This window comes from Acipenser ruthenus, chromosome 12 (genome assembly GCF_902713425.1).
Source record: "Acipenser ruthenus chromosome 12, fAciRut3.2 maternal haplotype, whole genome shotgun sequence".
NCBI classification, from domain to species: domain Eukaryota; kingdom Metazoa; phylum Chordata; class Actinopteri; order Acipenseriformes; family Acipenseridae; genus Acipenser; species Acipenser ruthenus.
In genome coordinates this window covers 288,058-310,401 of record NC_081200.1, presented here as the reverse complement: position 1 = coordinate 310,401, position 22,344 = coordinate 288,058, and the positions used below count along the sequence as shown (strand labels likewise).

At 48.3% G+C, this 22,344-nt stretch overlaps 1 protein-coding gene across 2 annotated transcripts; it reads right to left on the bottom strand.

Annotated features, from left to right (window-relative positions):
* Positions 1-91: 91 nt before the first annotated feature.
* Positions 92-18,276, bottom strand: vwa5b2 (von Willebrand factor A domain containing 5B2). Of its 2 annotated transcripts, none has more exons than XM_034029131.3 (22): positions 17,979-18,276; positions 12,994-13,159; positions 12,532-12,693; positions 12,035-12,260; positions 11,788-11,936; positions 10,421-10,552; positions 9,975-10,099; positions 9,274-9,450; positions 8,666-8,776; positions 6,626-6,828; positions 5,971-6,085; positions 5,645-5,830; positions 5,221-5,410; positions 4,687-4,937; positions 4,235-4,460; positions 3,471-3,791; positions 3,122-3,259; positions 2,894-3,022; positions 2,748-2,798; positions 1,869-1,968; positions 1,467-1,590; positions 92-1,313 (listed from the first exon to the last, which is right to left on the bottom strand). In XM_034029131.3, the coding sequence occupies exons 2-22, from the start codon at positions 13,130-13,132 to the stop codon at positions 639-641; spliced, it is 3,930 nt and encodes a 1,309-aa protein (XP_033885022.3). In that variant the 5' UTR covers positions 13,133-13,159; positions 17,979-18,276; the 3' UTR covers positions 92-638. The 2 variants fall into 2 exon arrangements, with proteins under 2 accessions (XP_033885022.3, XP_058890209.1); XM_059034226.1 differs by having other exon boundaries at positions 5,221-5,407.
* Between the last annotated feature and the right edge of the window lie 4,068 nt (positions 18,277-22,344).

Below are 22,344 nucleotides of genomic sequence, written 5' to 3'. Positions count from 1 at the left end.
GACATGTACTTTTATTAGATGCTCTATGTGTGCTGCTGTATTTACTGTTAGAAATGCACTTTCAAAAATTCAATTCAAGTAGACAAGCAGATTAACATTTTAAAACAAACAATTTTAATGGGGCAATTGGCAAGTTGCTGTACATAAGCTAACATTACAATATATGAAGAGCATGTTTAAACTATATGTAATATGCACGTCATGGGATCATCCTGCAGTCTCATAGAATCATTTTCTTTTTGGTGATTGTTAAGGCATCACTGAGCACAGCATTGCAATCGTAGACATAGCGGGCCAGGATCGACCTGCAATGCAAGGATTACCTGTAGTAGACTGGAATCAGTGGCCGTGGAGGTTGTTACAGAGAGAGGTTTGTATATAGTTTGTCATTTTGCATGTATGTAGTGTCTTTCATCCACATCGGATCTCCAAGCTATTCACAAACACTGTGCAACTGGATCATCGAGGATTCACTGAAGTGCTGCCTCCTATATATTTGATTATTATTCTTTTGGTTTATTTCTGAGACCGAATGAGGCCAGCAGAACTCATTTCACATGGGCTGGTGTCTTGGGCCAGTAAGGAGACTGTTGTAACCTTTACACCACTTCATCTTCCTTGCAGTGGGCGGGCTGGTTTCACATGTTGTTGGGGTTGTAGCACAGAATGTTGAGCTTGATGTTCTCGTCCCAGTGGCGCAGCAGCAGGAACAGCTGGCGTGCTGCCCCCTTCAGGCCAGCCTGGTCCATGCCCTCGGGCAGCTGCTGGGCGCGCAGCCAGGAGTCGGCCTTGGCGGCGACCAGCTCCCACTCCACGAAGAAGCCGGCGCAGCGGTGCTCCAGCCAGGCCAGAGCCACTGCCGTCGCCCAGCTTGAGCCCTCCAGGTCCCTCTCTGCCTGCTGCTCGCTGGAGAGGTCGAAGGGCGCCACGCCTGCCTCTGATTGGACAGGGGAGCCCTCGCACACGTCTGTCTCGGAGCCGCGCCCGCTGTCTGCCTGCTGCAGCACTCCGCTGAAATCTGGAGCCGAGGTCAGTGCAGGGTCAAGGAGGGTGATGGTGTCCCCTTCAGTAAAGGGACCCCCGGTGGTTCTGCGGTTGTTGGTTTTAAGGCTCCCAGGCTCCTGCTGGGAAAGTGTGGGTTTGGGGGTGCTGCCTGCTGCTGCCCGTGGGGAGGTGCAGCAGGATGGGGGGCTGAGGCTGGAGCGGTGGCTGGTGAAGGGAGATGCTCTCTTCAGACGCTCCAGGGGTATCTGGACCTTCTCGGAGTAGAGATCATTCAAGAGGAACGCCCCCGACGCCAGCTGGAGACGCACCTAGAGAGAGATGAGAGTTGGGGTTAGCACTTCCATATTGCACAGAGGAATCTCTAGCAGCTATCAAGTTCACAGCTCTTCCATGTTCCTGATGAACCACGAATCTCCGCAAGCAGGGTGCTTGCGGAGAAGGAACGTGGAAGCCGGTCTTACCAGAGAGAGGTAGTCTGTGGTCTCTGTCTCAGGAGACTCCTCCATCTCAGCTGAGACACACTGCGGTTTGAGGGGTGGTGGCTTTCCTGAAGAACTGGAGCCCCGAAACCTGGACAGGCTGAACCTGGACACACAGACGGGATAATAGGGGTCAATTGTTTGGAAGACAGAAAGAAAATTGTTAAGTTATAAAATATTTTATTGAATCAAAATGTATATTTAAAGTGCAAACTCCTGCTTTTTTTGGTGGCCATTGTTTTAAAAATTATATTCTTATTCAGTTTAGAATTGTAAGCGCCATTACAAAGCAATAAGGCCTGACTTACGACCAATTAGCTTCCAGGAACTGAGTGCCATTATCCAATAAAAAATACAATCTGTAACTGAAGAGGCGTTCCCCACCTGGACCCAAAGAAGCTCTCTACAGTCTTGCTCTCCACCGAGGGCTGCGATCGCACAGACATGGCGGAGGGACTGCCTGGGTACCAGCTGCCCCCGAGACCTTCAACACGGGAGAGAAGAGCGTTAACCCTCACCCTTCAACACTGGAGAGAAGAGCGTTAACCCTCACCCTTCAACCCGGGAGAGAAGAGCGTTAACCCTCACCCTTCAACACTGGAGAGAAGAGCGTTAACCCTCACCCTTCAACCCGGGAGAGAAGAGAGTTAACCCTCACCCTTCAACACTGGAGAGAAGAGCGTTAACCTTCACCCTTCAACACGGGAGAGAAGAGCGTTAACCCTCACCCTTCAACCCGGGAGAGAAGAGCGTTAACCCTCACCCTTCAACCCGGGAGAGAAGAGCGTTAACCCTCACCCTTCAACCCGGGAGAGAAGAGCGTTAACCCTCACCCTTCAACCCGGGAGAGAAGAGCGTTAACCCTCACCTTTCAACCAGGGAGAGAAGAGCGTTAGCGTTAGGGTTAGTATAAGAACTATTGTATATATTGGTCTTGTTTGCATTACTCGCTGCTGGACTGTTCTCACTCTCTGTCTCTGTCTCTCTCGTTTGGCAACAAAATAGGTCTGGTTATGTGGATATTAGAATATTTCTTAAAGTAAGGTTATTACTGGCTTATATATTGGGCTATATTTCTGAATTTCTTTTGCATGTTATGCTGCACTCCCTTCTTTTAAAGGTCTGTATTTGCTTTGAGGAAGCACCCCTATGGGATAGTCAGTGACTGAAGGCTTTCTTGCAAAGTGTCCTTGTTTCCCTGACACAAGGTTTCTTGTGAGTAATCTTTTCATGAGCGTGTCGATGGTGATGAGAGGCACTCACTGCTGTCCCAGGAGATCGTGCTGCAGGGAGAGGCTGGAGTGTCATCTCTCTCTGGGGAAGAGAGAACAAACAATAAAAAAAACATTACAAAGAGAGGGAGGGGGAGGGGAAGGGATGGGTACGGGGATGGGTACGGGGACGGGTACCTGTGGGTGCGAAGGCATCGTCCAGCTCCTCAGAGTCCCGGCTGGACGGCCGGCGCCCCAGACCCACGGAGTACGCTCTCTGACGGCGGCTCCCTGAACGAGAACCCCTGCGAGGACCGAACCGCACTCCTGCAACGGGAATGAAGAGCGTTCGAAACCTCCCGACTGGCAGATAGACTGGGAAAGCTGACAGGCCTGTTTGTAATAAGAAATGCGTGAGTGCAGTACCTGCATTGCGCACTTCCACCGAGGCAGGCAGTCCCTCCTGTGTGCTGGAGTCCACCGCTGTGAAGGTGGTGTACATGGAGATGGTGTTGCAGCCTTTGCTGGTCTGAATGGCTTTCAGACGGTTCCTCTTGGCAGGCCCTGGGAAGAAGACAGAAAACATTTGAACTGCAGCGGCACAGACCGTCACGTTCCCAACATCACTTTGCATGGTTATAGCTCGAAAACACAAGCATCTGAAACTCAATTGCTCCAAGTGTTTGGATCTCCAGTAGGCAATCCTGAAAGGGGCAATGCTTTTCTTAACTTGACTTGGTTGGCTGGTTTAATCTCTGCAGTTCTGCATTCTCACCATGCTCGATTTCCACCTCTTTCTCTGCCATGATCTCGAAGTCTCGGATGACGGAGCGCGCGGTCAGTTGGTGCCCCATCTCATCCCAGACATCCCCCCGGTTGCTCGCCGCCCTGGGAGCAAACAGAGACACCAGACTGGCTGTCGCCTCCCAGGACACAGGCTCCCCACCAATCAGGCCGTGAATGAGGGAGCGGCAGTGCATCGTGGGGGCGTCAGTCCCAGGCGGGGCTGCCTCCTCGGGGGGCAGGGCAGAGAAGAGATACTCAGGGTCGGTGAAGGAGTCCCAGTCTAGAGGGGAGGCAGGGAACAGCAGGCTGTCTGTGTGTGAGAGGAGGAACATCATTCAAAAACTAGTCAAGCCCAGGACACCATGCAAACAACAAAATGGAGGCTGTTGTGGACAGGCTAAAATTTGCCCTTGTAAAAATGAAATGGTAAGAAGCAGAACAGCGATGCGTTTGGCCACGTGCTGCAGGTCTCCGATGAGATGTGTTTTATAGGGCGTACAGTAAAGGTCTCTTCAAATCTGTGCTGAAAAGTGAATCTGCAAGAAGGAGATTCCAGCACAAGCAGAGTGAGAACCCCAAGACAGGTGCTAAGACGAATGTGCATGCTGAAAGAGAATGTGTAACACACAGGTCACTTGCAGTCTCTTCATTTTTGTAGCGTTGTAGATTTGGATTGCAGAAGAATACAATAACATAATGCAATAAAAAAACATCTTCATTGGCATTAGAGGCCGTTCAGAAGCCAGTACTCACTGGAGCCGGTCAGGCTCTTGCGTGGCATGGAGTGCGTCGCCCCATCGCTCTCCTCCAGCCTCCCGCCCATAACCTGGTCGAAGGACACCTTCTCCAGTGCGCGTCTCAGCCGGTGCATGTCCAGCTCTCCCTGCGGGGAGGAGAAGCTGCGGCTGGACAGGGCAGAGCGGGCCAGGGACCTCTGCTTCCGCTGAGCCTCCTCCGAGCTGCCCGACGCCATGGTCACCTGCAACAGACAAGAGCAGGGGGTCTCACTGAACCAGACAAGAGCAGAGGGTCTGTGCCTGCCATTGGAGCAGGAACTCTCACTGAACCAGACAAGAGCAGAGGGTCTGTGCCTGCCATTGGAGCGGGGAAGTTCATTCAATTCATTCTGTGTGTGTCTGCTGCTCTCAGCCTGGTTCTGGGCATTGCTTTTACTGTATTAACCCTAGAGAGAGGCATTCTTATACCTCAGGTTTCACTCCTCCTGCCTCGGTTTGCTGTGGTGGTTTCCATGGTGACTCCCAGCGTGACAGGCTCCTTGGGCCTTGCTGGGACACCTTCTCCAGACCCTGTGGCAGCGAGCCCGTCTCCATGGTGATCTCGCGAGAGCTGGGCGACTCGCTGCTGACTGAGCACCGCGTCAGGATGTACTGCTCCTGGACATAAGAGGACTGCAGGATCCGTCTGCGAATGTCACTCGAGAAATCCAGCTCTCCACCTGCAACGGACACTGGATACAGAAACCAAGCAATGCTTCCATTCCCTGTGCAATCTCATGAACTGACACACAGCTGAATTCGGGGGTTCATAATGAACTCATTTGACGTAGACTTTAACAGAGGCGTCTCCAGTACAAGCTGGTTAGGGATTAGTGCCGTGACATCTCTTCCATTCTTATGGCAGAAACCCAGAGAACAAAGTGTGGTTCACCTTACTAAGGGAGACTGAAACCCAAAGTAAAGCAAATTCCTCCTGGAGCTTGAATGTGGTTCTATAAATACCTGTGTCTGCCGTGCTGGCGCAGGAGAACTCAGATGAAATCTCGCGGGAGATCTCACACAGGGCCTCCTCGATGTCAATGCGCTCAGGGGGGCGGCAGAGCTCTCCAGCCGAGGGGGTGGACAGGTCATCCTGGGACACGGAGCTGACCGAGCCCCGTGCCTGCCCCTTTGAGCCCCGCGCCTTCGACTGCTGACAGTGAGAGGAGAGGCAAGAGTATTGATAATAGAGACTAGTATATGAACTTCCTTGAGTAAGAGATCAGTCTATAATAGGGGATGTTAAAAAACAGTTACGCATAATCCTAACCCAAACTTCTATGAAGAAATGTATGCATACAGTCTGGCTCTGGAGTTGCCATCTATACAAATGAAATCTCAATGTTCTTTCTAAAATACCCCTAACCCCTCTTTACTTTGTACTCACACCAGCCTTCTTGCTCCGAAAGGCAGAAACGTCGTAAACAGTGCAGTAACCAATGAGGCGGTCCCCCGGGTACAAAGGAGCAATCTCATTGGGCGAGAGCAGGGCCTCCACATTGTCTGGCACGTACCAGTCTATCCGCACGTCGCTGAGGGCTGGTTCCAATGCTTTCTTAAGAGATTTGATGAGCTGAGGTAGAGAGCAGGAACAGCAGGTTTCCAGTGGAGTCTCAATCAGTGAACCAGAATCAGCCCCAAAGCGTTTTATTTCAGGACCCCCTCGCAATGTCTATTCCACTGCACTAGAGGGCAGTGTGTGTGTGTTCTCACCTTGGGCTGCACCCTCTCACCATCGCTGAGGAACTCTGCTGTCCCACCTGTCACCCTGGACACGCCCCTCAGAAGCCGAGGGCAGACATGAGGACCCAGCCCTATACTGAAGCACCTGAGGAGAGAGGCGGAGGAGTCGTGATACGATAGAGAAGAGTGTGACTGTACAACAAGAGGAGCCGCAGTGACAACAGTATTGTACTGAAGCTGAGGAGACATTTAAAAACACCAGCAGGAAGGCATTCAGCTATTCCTTAATGCTGTCGCTGAGCTACCAGCACTAGAATACAGATGCAGGGGAAATTAAATTAGCTTGAAAGGTTTGCTGTTGTACCCTGGGGAGTTGTAGCGCAGTGAGCGGTTTAACTGTGACTTTAGGAAAAAACACTTAGTGTGATTGCTGTGTGGGACCTTTCTGAAATAAGAATTTAGAAGCAACATCCCGCACTGTCATCAGAGCTAGAAACGGAAAAACATGTAACATGTCAGCACCCAGGCTAACGTCTGGCCCTTAATATATTCCTTTATTGCACTCCTAGCCTAGTTTGTGCAGATTTATCAAAACCTTTCTCAATCAATATTGCGTGCAGAAGCATTAAACCAGGTAGAAACGTCCCTGCAGGGTGGAAAGATGAGTGAATGATTCTGTGGCTACCTGGCAGTGCTGGCGTGCCTCCTCACCAGCTCGATCACCTTGCCTGCATTGCTGGCCTTGCCGTCGGTGAGGATGAAGAGTTGCCGCGGGTATCCCCGGTGCACTGGCTGCTGGAACACCCAGCTCAGAGCCCCCAGTATGTTGGTGCCCCCCATGTCAGCTCTCATCTTCTGAAGGTACTCGCAGGCCAAGGAGAGGGCGTCCTGGTAACACCAAACACACACTGAGCATCACTGATGCTGCTGTTGATGGCTTCAAGGAAATGTGTGTTCTCTAGCATATTAAACAGCCCCCACCTTGCTCTAGTGTGTCCGAACCAAACCTGCTGCTTCTTCCAGAGAGAGAGAACACAGCTGTGTCCTTCATGCTACAGGGTCCAGGCACCCGGAGAGACAGGGTTTCACTCAGGCATAAGAACTCTTATTGTAATGGGATACCTGGGAGGCAATGTTCCCTCTAAGCTGCGAACACTCGCGGGGCCACGCACGAATAATATCAGGCAGTGCAGCACCGCACATGCTGACTTCATAAAATGTAACACACAGCACTCCTCTAGCTTTAGGACTCTAAAAATATATATTTTTTTCTGGATATAAATGCTGCACCGCCAGGGAGTTATCAATCACCTGCTTTGCATATATCAGTTTGGACATCAAGGAAATCCTATTGGTTAAGAGAAACAAAGAGCTACCTAGCAATAGCCAATCGAGTGTGTTTTAAGACATGCAGTGCCCACCCACTGATCTCTCGACATGTAAAACTTAACACTGATGAGAAGACGGCTCTTGCAAATCATTATTATTATTATTATTATTATTATTAGTATTAGTATTATTATTATTCATTTGGACTGCATGTTAAGTTACCACAACGAACACAAAGGAAAGAAGAAAAGGTAGGCGGTATTTTTTATAAAAATGGGAATAAATTGTATATTTTTTTTAGTACATAGAAACATAAATCCCTACAACAGATGTGACCTCACTATCTTAAAACTCAAAGAGATGGCAACATCTTTACACCACCATTTAAAAAAAAAAAATACAAATGCAGAAAAGTTTGGTCATAGTAGTACGTGGACTTTTTGATAAGTGCATGGGGGTGTGCTTCCTGCGTTTCTCTTTGATAAGTGCATGGGTGTGTGCTTCCTGCGTTTCTCTTTGATTGTAGGTAATACTGTGTGTGAGTGCGGTTTTGTTTGGTAATTCATAGGAAGGCGTTGAAAGGATGGAAGGTGTGGTCGGACGATGTTAAAACCTTATTTAAAATCTTGAACATTTATAGTGCCTTGTTCTTGCTGATATTTTCGAGTTTATTTGTTGCATTTGCTGACAATCACGTTTGTTGGTGATCATTGTTTGGTAGGGCAGTTTATATTAACTATGACGTCACTTATTTAGTTTTCAACTAAGCTGCCCATTGACAGAAAAGTAGTGCTCAGAGAAGTTTGTAGTCCGCTCAGTACAAAAAGAAATTAGAGGGAACATTGCTGGGAGGCACGCCTGCATTTCAGCTATCCATTTATGCTCCAGAGAACAGGACTGGCAGGACTTCATCCATACAGTAGCAGTACAATGATCCCTATGTGAAACATTCAGTATGGTGCTATGGGGCTGTACAACGTGCCTTGATCTGCTGCATGGACACTCTCTCAGTGGAGGAGCAGGATGATACCCATGGAGTCCTGGCTGAATCTACTGCATGGACATTCTCTCAGTGAGGAGGAGCAGGGTGATACCCATGGAGTCCTGGCTGAATCTACTGCATGGACATTCTCTCAGTGAAGAGGAGCAGGGTGATACCCATGGAGTCCTGGCTGAATCTGCTGCATGGACACTCTCTCAGTGAAAAGGAGCAGGGTGATACCCATGGAGTTCTGGCTGAATCTGCTGCATGGACACTCTCTCAGTGAAGAGGAGCAGGGTGATACCCATGGAGTCCTGGATGAATCTACTGCATGGCCACTCTCTCAGTCAAGAGGAGCAGGGTGATACCCATGGAGTCCTGGCTAAGTCCCCATGCACACTGCAGATCTCTCACCTCACTGCAGACCCTGCTGGCGGAGAAGAGGGTCTTGATGGTGGATCCGAAGCCCACGATGTTCAGCAGGGTCCCGGGGGGCAGGCTCTTGATAGCCAGGATCATCGCCTCCTGTCAGGAGAGAGGAAGAGAGGACACCTGTCCAGCTCAGAGACTTTGGGACTGACTTCATAGGCTGAGGCCCATTAAGTCTGCAGTGGTAGTGGTAGTGGGAGTGGGAGTGGGAGGTCTGGCTCGGGTACCTTGATCTTGTGGATGCTGGGTTAGGGTTAGTGGTAGTGGGAGATCTGGCTCGGGTACCTTGATCTTGTAGATGTTGGGTTAGGGTTAGTGGTAATGGGAGGTCTGGCTCAGGTACCTTGATCTTGTAGATGTTGGGTTAGGGTTAGGATTAGTGGTAATGGGAGGTCTGGCTTGGGTACCTTGATCTTGTAGATGTTGGGTCAGGGTTAGGATTAGTGGTAATGGGAGGTCTGGCTCGGGTACCTTGATCTTGTGGATGCTGGGTTAGGGTTAGTGGTAGTGGGAGATCTGGCTCGGGTACCTTGATCTTGTAGATGTTGGGTTAGGGTTAGGATTAGTGGTAATGGGAGGTCTGGCTTGGGTACCTTGATCTTGTGGATGTTGGCTCCGCTCATGCTGCCGCTCCGGTCGATGAGGAACACCAGCTCCCGCGTGACCCTGTGGAGGTCGCCGGGGGCTCCACGCAGGTCTGGGCAGAAGTTCAGCATCAGGACCGGGTTCAACAGGATGTCCTTGTGGAAGCGCTTCCGCACGAGCTCCAGCTGAGAGAACGAGTGAAGTGGTTAAACCAAAAACAAGCAACAAAGAATCCACATCTCCTGCTCTCTTAAGACTTTCCTCAGTGCTAAGAGCCTTTGTGTTCTTCCAAAAGTCCTGCTTAAACCCGGCCTTGGGATTTTTCTCCTGACTTGAAAAACCTGTTCTTGGTTCCTTCCAATAAAGAAACCTGCAGTAAATCCTTTTAAAATGTGTGCTGTAGCATGCCGTGGCATAAACAGATCAAAGCTGTAGCTGTAGCTGTAGCAGTTTGTGCATAGAACAAATGCATACTATAGGTGTGGGTAATGCATACACAGCAATATTAGTGCTCTGTGAAATTTAAATTAATGCTAGTGCTTTCGGGCCCCCCCTTGACACCTCCCCTCGACTCTCCCCACGGCTCTCCCTGGCCCCTACCCTTAATCTCCCTGGCCCCTCCCCTCAGCTCTCCCTGGCCCTCCACTCGGCTCCCCTGGGACCCTCCCCTCGATGCTCCCCCCCTCTCTCTGGCCCCTCTCCCGCTCACCCTCTTGTCCGACTCGGCCTCCTTCCTGCTGCAGTGAATGAAGTCTCTCCGGCCGCGGATGTGCTGTTCGTACTCCTGGAAGGTGAGCCGCCCCTCTTCCAGCAGCACATGGGGGGTATGAGGCTCTGAGCAGCAGCACAGCACCACCAGTACAGGGCGAGAACACAAGCTATTGAATTAGGAATACACAGCTAGATCTACAGTTTTCACACAGATCTGTGCTCTTTGTACTGTCTGCATTGTCTCTCGTTGGTTTTGTTTTCCCTACGATTAACACTGCCCTTTATCTATGCCCAAGTATTACTGGCAAGTATTAAAGTAAGTGCTTGGGGTCCATTAGACCAAGAAACACTGGAGAAAGAATAATGAACCACAGATTCAGACCCTGACTGGAAGCCCCTCCTCCTCTCCCTCCCCTCCCCAGACAGCGCCCCCGGTGGCCTCACCGCTCAGGTGCAGGATGATCTCCAGGTTGCAGTTGTAGGGATGCTCTTCAGCCAGTGTGATGTAGGTGGCGGAGGCGGACTTGGCACTGGGGTCCCCGTCGGCTCTCAGGGCGTGAGTGGGGCTCTCCAACCCTGAAACAACAGCGACCCTCTGTGAGGCTCAGGCATGACTGATGCAGGTCTACTCAACATGGTATCGGCTCAGAAATCAACCATGTGTCTTTCCCCAAGGACACTTTAACCACTAGCACAACATAACCAAACTGTTCAGTTATTCACGTTCACTTGGATAGTCCACAGTCTTCCCTGCCAGAGTGCTAAAGAGTAGCAGCTCCTCCAATCCGTCTGATTAAAACAAGAGCACTGAAAGGTTTCCTCCCTCCCCCAGGAGCCCAATTGATCCTGATTAAATACTGTAGTTCACCACTTCCTCATCCCTCTAACAGAATTTGGAAGCGTTCCAAATCTGCACTGAAGCAATCCAGCCCACCGACATATTTCACAAAGACGACTGTCGGTGCGAATCGTGTCCTGTGGTAAATCACTTTATTACACTGACTCAGACTATTGATTGCCTTGCCTTTTAGGCTCCCCTTCCCTTAAGTGAATATTTTATTGTAAAAGATTGTGAACAATCACACAAGAGGGGTGACTGTGGGGGGAGCGGGGTTGGGAGGAGGGGGTTTTCCAGGGATAATTAGATTGATTGTTTTCTGGCTTCGTGAATCTAATGTGCGGTTCTTTAAACAGTATTTACTGCTTCAGAGACTTGAGTAAAAGATATGCAAGATCAAGAGTCTAATGGCTTGGTAAAGACATTGCAGATGTCAAGCAGACTACCTTCTATAGTGTCATCTGCTATGAGTCTGTGTATCTCTCACACTCTGTGTGTCTCTCACTCTCTGTGTCTCTCACTATCTCTCACTCTGTATGTGTCACTCTCTGTGTGTCTCTCACTCTGTAACTCTCACTCTGTATATCTCACTCGCTATGTGTCTCTCACTCTCTGAGTGTCTCTCTCTATGTCTCTACTCTATTTGTGTATATCTGTTTCTCTCTCTCTTCTTACTCTCTCTCCCTGTGTTATTCAGCAGCTCAGTCTGTTTTTCTCTCTGTCCTCCACTCTCTCTCCCTCTCTTCTCTCATTATGTTATACAGCACCCCTCTCTATTCTCTTCTCTCCTCTCATCTTCCTCATCCTGTGTTATCCAGTGCCTCCTCTCTCTTTTCTCTCCCTGTGTTATCCAGCACCCCTCTCTGTCTCTGTTCTCTTCTCTCCCTTCCCTGTGTTATTCAGCACCCCTCTCTCTTCTCTTCTCTCCTCTCCTCCTATCCAGCACCTCTCTGTCTGTGTCATAGTGACCTACCGGCCAGTAGACAGGCCCCTCTGACGAGCAGCTCGAAGTTCATCTCGTAGGGCTGTGGATTCGTTGCCTGTCCTGTGAAGATAGTGTGGGCACACAGCTGGGCAGAGTCAGACGGTTTGTCCTGTTTCCCAGGCACCGCTCTGAAACAGCTGGTGGGCACACAACGAGAGAGAGAGAGAGAGTAAAAACAGTAAAACAGCACAACAAATACATGTTCATATAACAAAGCTCATATTGATCTGCATACCCGTTCTCATCACAACTCCCCCCTGACTCGCTCTTGGTCTGCACTGTCTCGCCTGTCACTATGGGAGTGAACACTGAAGGGAACAGCAGGTGGATTGCGCCATTCTCCAGCGTGGGGAGCTCCTGGGTGGTGCTGATGATCACTGTCACAATATCCAGGGGGCTGATCACCCCAATGCCAATGATGAAAGTGGTTCGCTCCGTGTCTTCATCCAGAATCAGGTGTCCTAAAAGCACAAGAACACTGTTCATATCCTCTTCGCAGCCTGGGAATGTGTGCATTGCCATGTTGAGGGTAAAATGTAAAATGCACACATGCTGTTCTTTACTGTGTAAGGACCCTTTACTAATTCCCTGCCCTCAGTAATTTTAATACCAGACAGATATTCAGGTCAAAAGGTTCATTTCTAAAGAATCCTATTGTGTGTGGGGTTTGACTAAAAGCTCTGAGCTAGTCATGGAGCAAGAGAAGGACAGTTTGTGAGCTCCGATGCTCACCGTTCGTGCACTGCAGCTCCATGCTGGAGCTCCCGCAGCAGTCCAGAGAGCAGTCTTCAGGCCTGGCTCGGCTCTGGATCTGAACACTGAGCACCCTCCCCGCGGTCATGGCCTCGAACCCGACCACCACCTCCCTCTCCTGCAGGGGGTACACGAACACACCTGCACACAGGGACACAGAGAAGTCAGATACGCAGGGACACGGGACATGGCACAGAGCTGTCAGATACACAGGATCACAGGACACACAGGGACAGAGCCTTCAGATATGCAGGACACAGAGCCTTCAGACACACGGATACAGAGCCTTCAGACACACAGGTATACAGAGCCTTCAGACACATAGGGATACAGAGCCTTCAGACACACAGGGATACAGAGCCTTCAGACACACAGGGATACAGAGCCTTCAGACACAAGGCTGTTACACAGTGCTCTCAAGGGCATCTAGCAGCTCCTTACCTTCCACGGGCTCGCTGTCGGGGTTGGTGTAGGTGAGGTGGGCATTGAGGCCCAGGAAGTAGCCATTGGCACAGGACTTCACACAGGAGGCTTTGAGCAGCAGAGGAGCCCAGGAGGAGCGGTTCAGCAGTCCTGGCATCCTCACCCAGCGAGAGAGAGAGAGACCCTACAGCAGGAGAGTGGAAATGAGGGAAAACATGGGCATACGCTACAGCGGGAGAGTGGAGATGAGGGAAAGCATTGGGCATACGCTACAGCGGGAGAGTGGAGATGAGGGAAAGCATTGGGCATACGTTGCAGTCAGCTATAAACATTTTACATGAACTTTATATTGTCCTACATAACACCCCGATCCCTTTTCAAAAACTCTCCTGCAGTTGTTCCTGTGAAAACCTACCTTCTAGTCTAGATAGTCTGCAGTGCTACTGCAAAGTAACTCTGTCCTCTGACTCCTTTCACAGCCATCTTCTGCTTCTCCAGCATCCTGCAGGAACCCAAGCAGCTCACTGTCACAGTGTCACTGAGTCCTGTATGAACCAGGCAGCTGCCTCTCCAGCAGTATCAGTGCCACTGAGTCCTGTATGAACCAGGCAGCTGCCTCCCCAGCAGTATCAGTGTCACTGAGTCCTGTATGAACCAGGCAGCTGCCTCTCCAGCAGTATCAGTGCCACTGAGTCCTGTATGAACCAGGCAGCTGCCTCTCCAGCAGTATCAGTGTCACTGAGTCCTGTATGAACCAGGCAGCTGCCTCTCCAGCAGTATCAGTGCCACTGAGTCCTGTATGAACCAGACAGCTGCCTCTCCAGCAGTATCAGTGTCACTGAGTCCTGTATGAACCAGGCAGCTGCCTCTCTAGCAGTATCAGTGCCACTGAGTCCTGTATGAACCAAGCAGCTGCCTCTCCAGCAGTATCAGTGCCACTGAGTCCTGTATGAACCAGGCAGCTGCCTCTCCAGCAGTATCAGTGCCACTGAGTCCTGTATGAACCAGACAGCTGCCTCTCCAGCAGTATCAGTGCCACTGAGTCCTGTATGAACCAGACAGCTGCCTCTCCAGCAGTATCAGTGCCACTGAGTCCTGTATGAACCAGACAGCTGCCTCTCCAGCAGTATCAGTGCCACTGAGTCCTGTATGAATCAGACAGCTGCCTCTCCAGCAGTATCAGTGTCACTGAGTCCTGTATGAACCAGGCAGCTGCCTCTCCAGCAGTATCAGTGCCACTGAGTCCTGTATGAATCAGACAGCTGCCTCTCCAGCAGTATCAGTGCCACTGAGTCCTGTATGAACCAGGCAGCTGCCTCTCCAGCAGTATCAGTGTCACTGAGTCCTGTATGGACCAGGCAGCTGCCTCTCCAGCAGTATCAGTGCCACTGAGTCCTGTATGAACCAGGCAGCTGCCTCTCCAGCAGTATCAGTGCCACAAAGTGAGCTGCCTGATAAATAAAGAGCCCCACTCATATGAAAGACTTGAATGCATTTCAGGTTTGCTCTCAGTGCGGCGCGGTGTTTGCACAGATGCAGGCGGCTGGTTGCCGGGCTATCGCAGCCTCCAGCTGTGTGGAAACAGAGGAGGGAGGCAGGCGGTCCTGTTGACACTGTGCTCACTTATTAACCGCTAGGTCAACACTCACAGTAAACCTGGGCAGCCTGATGGAAAACCTATTCTTTTACTTTCTCATCCAGCAGTTATTATCCCATGGGTACCCATTTCAGTCATGATGCTACTGTGCTGAGTAATACGCCACTGTATAGAGAAGAAGCTCTACACTGTGGTAAAAGCATACAAGAGTGTAGTAAAGCATGCTAACTGGGAACTGTGGTAAAGCATGGTACAAGAATGGTTAATCATTGTAAGGAGCAGTAAATGTGTGTGAAACTGCAAATATTTAAAGCAAATATTCTGCGTTAAATTGTTATTAGCAAAGGTATCCATGCTTAGGTGTGGCTACCATAGCAAACTGCTGTACTCTATTCTCTAGGCTTGCACAGGTGTGTTTTAGCATTTCATAACGCTTAAACAAAAAGCCAACCAGCATTGCGCTGTATATCTCTTGTGTTACACAGGCTCATGCACAACCCCCTCCCTGCAGCATCCTGCTTTCCCTTTGACTGCTGGGTCCAGACTTGTTTATTTAGCAGACTTGTGAAACATGCTGCATTCCTTCTCAGCAAAGACTCACTCTGGTGCTTCCAGCTCTAAGAGGCTGATCTGATTAACCTGCACCTCGCTGGGATACAACACCGCGGAACCATCCTGCGTTGTACCAGCCCCCTATCCCTGGATACACCCAATAAACCAGAGGTGCTGCAACCCAGGCTGGTTCACTGGTGCTGCACAATGACATCCTTCATCCTGTTTACTCAAGTACTGGTCCAGGCATCAGGAACAAGACAGTTTACAGGCAGAGTTTTACTGGAGTCTGCACCACTGAACACTTCATCTTCTAATTTGTTGAATTATGAGTTTTCTTCATTTAAAAACGATACAAGGTTTTTTTTTCAAGAAATTCCATTAGTATTATTATTATTTGTATTACTGCAGTGCTGGCTAGGTACTACTGTACTACTGCTATTACTAGAGTGACTGCAGTCTTTCTCATCACCACCAGGAGGCACTTAATAAATTAATTGTAAATCTAGTGGCAGCTGCCAGGGTCCCTTTACACAAGCACATAAATAAATAAATACATACATATAAATATTCATAATACTTAGCAACAGAAAACTAATCAGAGTGCAAAAATGAATCCGTTCTCTTGGATGATTAAGTTCTGTGCAGCTGAGTAAAGCTTTGATTACAGAAGCACAGGTAACTGTTTGCTCAAGCCAAGGACATGGCCTTTTTAGATTTGTATTCAAACCCCAGTCAACAAAGCCCATCTGGCAGTTTTATTCACATTAGCAACATTAGATGAGGACTTCAGAGCCAATTGATGATGTGCTGGAGAGACAGGTTTGGGGTGGAGAGCCTGCTTTATGGGGTGGAGAGCCTGCTTGATGGTGTGGAGAGACAGGTTTGGGGTGGAGAGCCTGCTTGATGGTGTGGAGAGACAGGTTTGGGGTGGAGAGCCTGCTTGATGGTGTGGAGAGACAGGTTTGGGGTGGAGAGTCTGCTTGATGGTGTGGAGAGACAGGTTTGGGGTGGAGAGCCTGCTTGATGGTGTGGAGAGACAAGTTTGGGGTGGAGAGCCTGCTTAATGGTGTGTAGAGACAGGTTTGGGGTGGAGAGCCTGCTTGATGGGGTGGAGAGACAGGTTTGGAGTGGAGAGCCTGCTTGATGGGGTGGAGAGCCTGCTTGATGGTGTGGAGACACAGGTTTGGGGTGGAGAGCCAGCTTGATGGTGTGGAGAGACAGGTTTGGGGTGGAGAGCCTGCTTGATGGTGTGGAGAGACAGGTTTGGGGTGGAGAGCCTGCTTGATGGTGTGGAGAGACAGGTTTGGGGTGGAGAGCCTGCCCAGGACACACAAGGGCGTGCTTGTAATGGGTTGAATGCCATTTACTCCTTGCCATGAATCTTTGTATTAGGGGAATCACTACTCTCCTTACAATTGTACAGCTGAAGTTTTAACAGCAATGTTAGCCATTCCCAGGTTTAGTATGAGTCGAGTCGTGGTCTCATGAAATGAATGGAATTTTGAAAATAGAATTGTAAAAGCTGCAGCGAGTCTAATGGCCCTACAATGGGAATCTTAAATGTGATTTTGCAACAAGCAGCCTGACTCACTGACTCAGACACCAACACTCACAAACACCACCAGCACAGAACTAACGCCTGAATAAAGTAAATCATAACAGCTAATAAATTAGTCCTGTGTCTCAGCCCAGTTTTGGAGCCAGGCTTTTCCTTGTCTCTTGGTAGCCTCCAGGCAGTATTCCAGCCCCCTCCCCTCTTTGACTGGCAGCCCTGCCTCATGCCAGGACAGATTAATCCCCAATGAGCCTGATATCAGTGGGCAGGATCAGAGCAGCGCCACAAGCTTTTTGAGAAGGACTCAGATTGTTTCATGAATTACTCCTGTCCACACACACAGACACAGGGTTAACACAAAGTCTTCCTGAGTTTGAGGAGAAAGTGAGGTGCATAGCAGGCGACAAAGCGACCAACCCTTTCAATGTGAGATGAGCTTCCAGTTCAAGGACAGTATGTTAGGGGGGCTGGCTGGGACTCGGTTTGACAATGTGGGATGCTGGAGCCGGGGCACCAGTGTTAAACGAGCTCATGTGCTCTCAGCCTCCCTCCTGGTGAAAGCTACTATATAAATATATGTTCCATTCTGCCTCAAGATCGATCAACAGCTTGCATCCAGCCAAGTACAGAAGTGATCAAAACACACTCTCACTTTGTAATACCAATTTGGAATCATTTCATATAATTTCAGCTTGTAATAATAATAATAATAATAATATATGAGTTGACATACAAGTCAGTGTCATTTTAATGACTTGATTGTTGTGCATCTTGTTGTCTTTAAAATCGATAGAATTGAAAACATACCGTATGGAGATTCTGATTCGAATGATAAATCAATGCATTAACAAGACAGAAAGATATAAAAAGCAAGGAAATCTTAAATGGTCCAGCAACATTAATCCAAATTACTGAAAGCACATATTGAGAAAATGGGCAATAGCTGAATGAAACACTAACAGGACCTGAGTTATATAAGTTGTATTTAGTGTGTATATATATATATATATATATATATATATATATATATATATATATATATATATATATATAATGTTCTTTTACTAAGTTTTCAAGATACCACGTTATGAGAAGTAGTTAAGAATAATAGCCTGAAAGAGCATGTTGCCAGTATTAAAGCCTAATCACTTTCCTACATAATGAAAAGAGTCTCAACTGTATCCAGTGAGCTAGTATGTGTTTAAAGCCTTGGTTTCGACACAAAGAGAACAGACCGCCGCTGGTCCCTCCCTCTCAAGTTACACAATAATGAAAAAGAAACTCACTCTTACTTACCTTGCCGTCTGCTTTTAATATTTCATCCAGGTTTGTTTTCTTTCTTTCTTTCTTTCTTTCTTTCTTTCTTTCTTTCTTTCTTTCTTTCTTACCTGCTTTTTGTAGCAAACGTCTTATTCTTTTCTGTTAGAGGTTTCCACTTTCTCTTTACTTATTGTTGAGTCTAGAGAAGTCTGACAGTCTTTGATGCCCATCAGATACTAGTAACGCGCATTACAGTGCAAAGACTGTGCTAGGAATACAAGGAGCAAGCTCCCTACTGCTACCCTGCTCCCTCCCTCTCTCTCTCTCTCCTCTCTCTCTCTCTCTCTCTCTCTCTCTCCTCCCTCTCTATCTCCTCTCTCTCTCCTCCCTCCCTCTCTCTCTCCTTTTTCCTACTCTCTCTCCTCTCTCTCTCCTTTCTCCTCCTCTCTCTCTCTCTCCTCTCTCTCCTCTCTCTCTCTCTCTCTCAAATGCATAGTTACATGTTGCATGCCTTTTTATAGTCATTTTTTAAATATTTAATGATATGAAAAGGATAAATACATATTCCAGTTACATATTCCTAATACCTGCTGTATGTATGTATATATAGAAATCAGTAGAGGAACACAATACAGTGTGTGGCAGCTGGTTACATGTCCAGGTAATTGCTTTTGACTCTAACTGATAATTCACTTCAGTGCAGCCCTGCTGCAGCCAGTGCTGGCTCTGTGATCTGTCACAAAGCCTTTCCATGTCCAGAACATTCCCAGCATTGTGGAGTCAGTACCGATCAGCCCTGTGGTCCTCTAGAATGCAATACAATCATATGTATTTAGTTTGAGCTGTACAAGATTAAATAACATTGTAATGTATGGAGAGGAGAGGGTGTGGCGCGGCTGTCTGCACGCACTGACTTGCTGGTGAGTGAGACGATACTGTAACCATGTGCAATCAGTTTTAAAGATACAGCATCTCAACAATAACAAGACCATGCGTCCTGCATGCTGCATGTTAACATGATGTTTGTAGATTTCACTGTCTAAATCTAGTCTGGTACCATATAGGTTAAAGAAAGCTCCCCCTTTGTATTCCTTACTTTCAGGTAATCTGTGGCACTGTCTATGTCATTTCATCTCAGCAGTGTTTATGGGTGACAAGTAAGAAATATTACTTCCTGCTGAAAGAGGGTGTTCGAGTGGTCATGACAATGTCACTTCCTGCTGAAATGACCTAGGAAGTGCAAGTGTATAACAGACGACCGGACGGTAAGGCATGCAAACCAAGATCTTTCTTTAATCTTGTATGATATTTGTGTTTAATTGCTATTGCTGTTACACATGCTTCCTGCTACACAGCACATGTGAGACCTACATGGTGCATACAAAGTGCATGACAGTTCAGATTTCATTCAACCCACATAACAACACTCTCATTAATGCAAAGAGCTGCCTGGCCTCGCCTCACAGGGGATCACATAAGCTAATGGTGTAAGTTGTGCAAGTGATAGAACACTGATGCGTCAAGTTGAATGATTTGAGGTTTGTTTTTGATAATACGTTACTTCTATTAAGTCCTCCAGGAACATGCATGATGAATGAGAACAGATAGAACACCTTCAAACTGGCTGTGTTTCTACAGCAGTCTGGTATTAACATGTATTCTGCTGAGGGAGATGCTGGCTGTGTTTCTACAGCAGTCTGGTATTAACATGTATTCTGCTGAGGGAGATGCTGGCTGTGTTTCTACAGCAGTCTGGTATTAACATGTATTCTGCTGAGGGAGATGCTGGCTGTGTTTCTACAGCAGTCTGGTATTAACATGTATTCTGCTGAGGGAGATGCTCGCTGTGTTTCTACAGCAGTCTGGTATTAACATGTATTCTGCTGAGGGAGATGCTGGCTGTGTTTCTACAGCAGTCTGGTATTAACATGTATTCTGCTGAGGGAGATGCTGGCTGTGTTTCTACAGCAGTCTGGTATTAACATGTATTCTGCTGAGGGAGATGCTGGCTGTGTTTCTACAGCAGTCTGGTATTAACATGTATTCTGCTGAGGGAGATGCTGGCTGTGTTTCTACAGCAGTCTGGTATTAACATGTATTCTGCTGAGGGAGATGCTGGCTGTGTTTCTACAGCAGTCTGGTATTAACATGTATTCTGCTGAGGGAGATGCTGGCTGTGTTTCTACAGCAGTCTGGTATTAACATGTATTCTGCTGAGGGAGATGCTGGCTGTGTTTCTACAGCAGTCTGGTATTAACATGTATTCTGCTGAGGGAGATGCTCGCTGTGTTTCTACAGCAGTCTGGTATTAACATGTATTCTGCTGAGGGAGATGCTGGCTGTGTTTCTACAGCAGTCTGGTATTAACATGTATTCTGCTGAGGGAGATGCTGGCTGTGTTTCTACAGCAGTCTGGTATTCACATGTATTCTGCTGAGGGAGATGCTCGCTGTGTTTCTACAGCAGTCTGGTATTAACATGTATTCTGCTGAGGGAGATGCTGGCTGTGTTTCTACAGCAGTCTGGTATTCACATGTATTCTGCTGAGGGAGATGCTCGCTGTGTTTCTACAGCAGTCTGGTATTAACATGTATTCTGCTGAGGGAGATGCTGGCTGTGTTTCTACAGCAGTCTGGTATTAACATGTATTCTGCTGAGGGAGATGCTGGCTGTGTTTCTACAGCAGTCTGGTATTAACATGTATTCTGCTGAGGGAGATGCTGGCTGTGTTTCTACAGCAGTCTGGTATTAACATGTATTCTGCTGAGGGAGATGCTGGCTGTGTTTCTAGAGCAGTCTGGTATTAACATGTATTCTGCTGAGGGAGATGCTGGCTGTGTTTCTACAGCAGTCTGGTATTCACATGTATTCTGCTGAGGGAGATGCTCGCTGTGTTTCTACAGCAGTCTGGTATTAACATGTATTCTGCTGAGGGAGATGCTGGCTGTGTTTCTACAGCAGTCTGGTATTAACATGTATTCTGCTGAGGGAGATGCTGGCTGTGTTTCTACAGCAGTCTGGTATTAACATGTATTCTGCTGAGGGAGATGCTGGCTGTGTTTCTACAGCAGTCTGGTATTCACATGTATTCTGCTGAGGGAGATGCTGGCTGTGTTTCTACAGCAGTCTGGTATTAACATGTATTCTGCTGAGGGAGATGCTGGCTGTGTTTCTACAGCAGTCTGGTATTAACATGTATTCTGCTGAGGGAGATGCTCGCTGTGTTTCTACAGCAGTCTGGTATTAACATGTATTCTGCTGAGGGAGATGCTGGCTGTGTTTCTACAGCAGTCTGGTATTAACATGTATTCTGCTGAGGGAGATGCTTTTTGTTTGTGTGACAAGTATGAAAATGCACCTGGTTCTCTCCTCCCTGTTAATCCCTCTGGCAGGGGACAGTCTGTTCTAAGACAAGGTTTCCAATCAAGGCTGCTAAACGTATGCACTGAGTTTTCATGAAACTGTAGAGCAAAGGCCAGCTTGTCAAACCGCAAAGAAAAAATCCTTCTGCTTCAAGTTTACAGGTGATTAAGTGAGGACAATAGAGTGCAATTCAATCCAAAGGAAGATTCATTTGAATGATTAAAAATAGCCAACCATGCTTAACCATCTCTCCAGAATTTCACAGATACGGCTCTGTGCTGGGGGAGCAGTACAGGGGGCGCTCTTACACTCATCCACAAGCTCACAAACTCTCAGTCTCACAGTAACGCTGATGAAGTTTGTTTCAGCCATGTCCCATCCTGCTCCTGCAGCCATTAAATACTTCTTTATAGACCTGGGGGAGAATGGCCTGTCACAACCACTCTATCTATATGACTTCTTCGTTTACAGCCACACTCTTCTCTGCACTGTGCTGGTGGAGAGAGAATGGAAGGCTCATATACTCGCTTAACAGCCTCCCTGTGCTTCACATTGTTTTCAGTGAGTGAATAAACCACAAGGACTAGTGCAGCTCATAAGCAGTGTAACTCTGCTGTCTGTCTCTCTCTGCATGCAGTCAGACCCCCTGTGTGTATCCAGGGAGGGCTCAGCCTCTGTTCCTCTCTCAGATGCAGTGTAACTCTGCTGTCTGTCTCTCTCTCTGTGTATGCAGTCAGACCCCCCTGTGTGTATCCAGGGAGGGCTCAGCCTCTGTTCCTCTCTCAGATGCAGTGTAACTCTGCTGTCTGTCTCTCTCTCTGTGTATGCAGTCAGACCCCCTGTGTGTATCCAGGGAGGGCTCAGCCTCTGTTCCTCACTCATAAGCAGTGTAACTCTGCTGTCTGTCTCTCTCTGTGTATGCAGTCAGACCCCCCTGTGTGTATCCAGGGAGGGCTCAGCCTCTGTTCCTCTCTCAGATGCAGTGTAACTCTGCTGTCTGTCTCTCTCTCTGTGTATGCAGTCAGACCCCCTGTGTGTA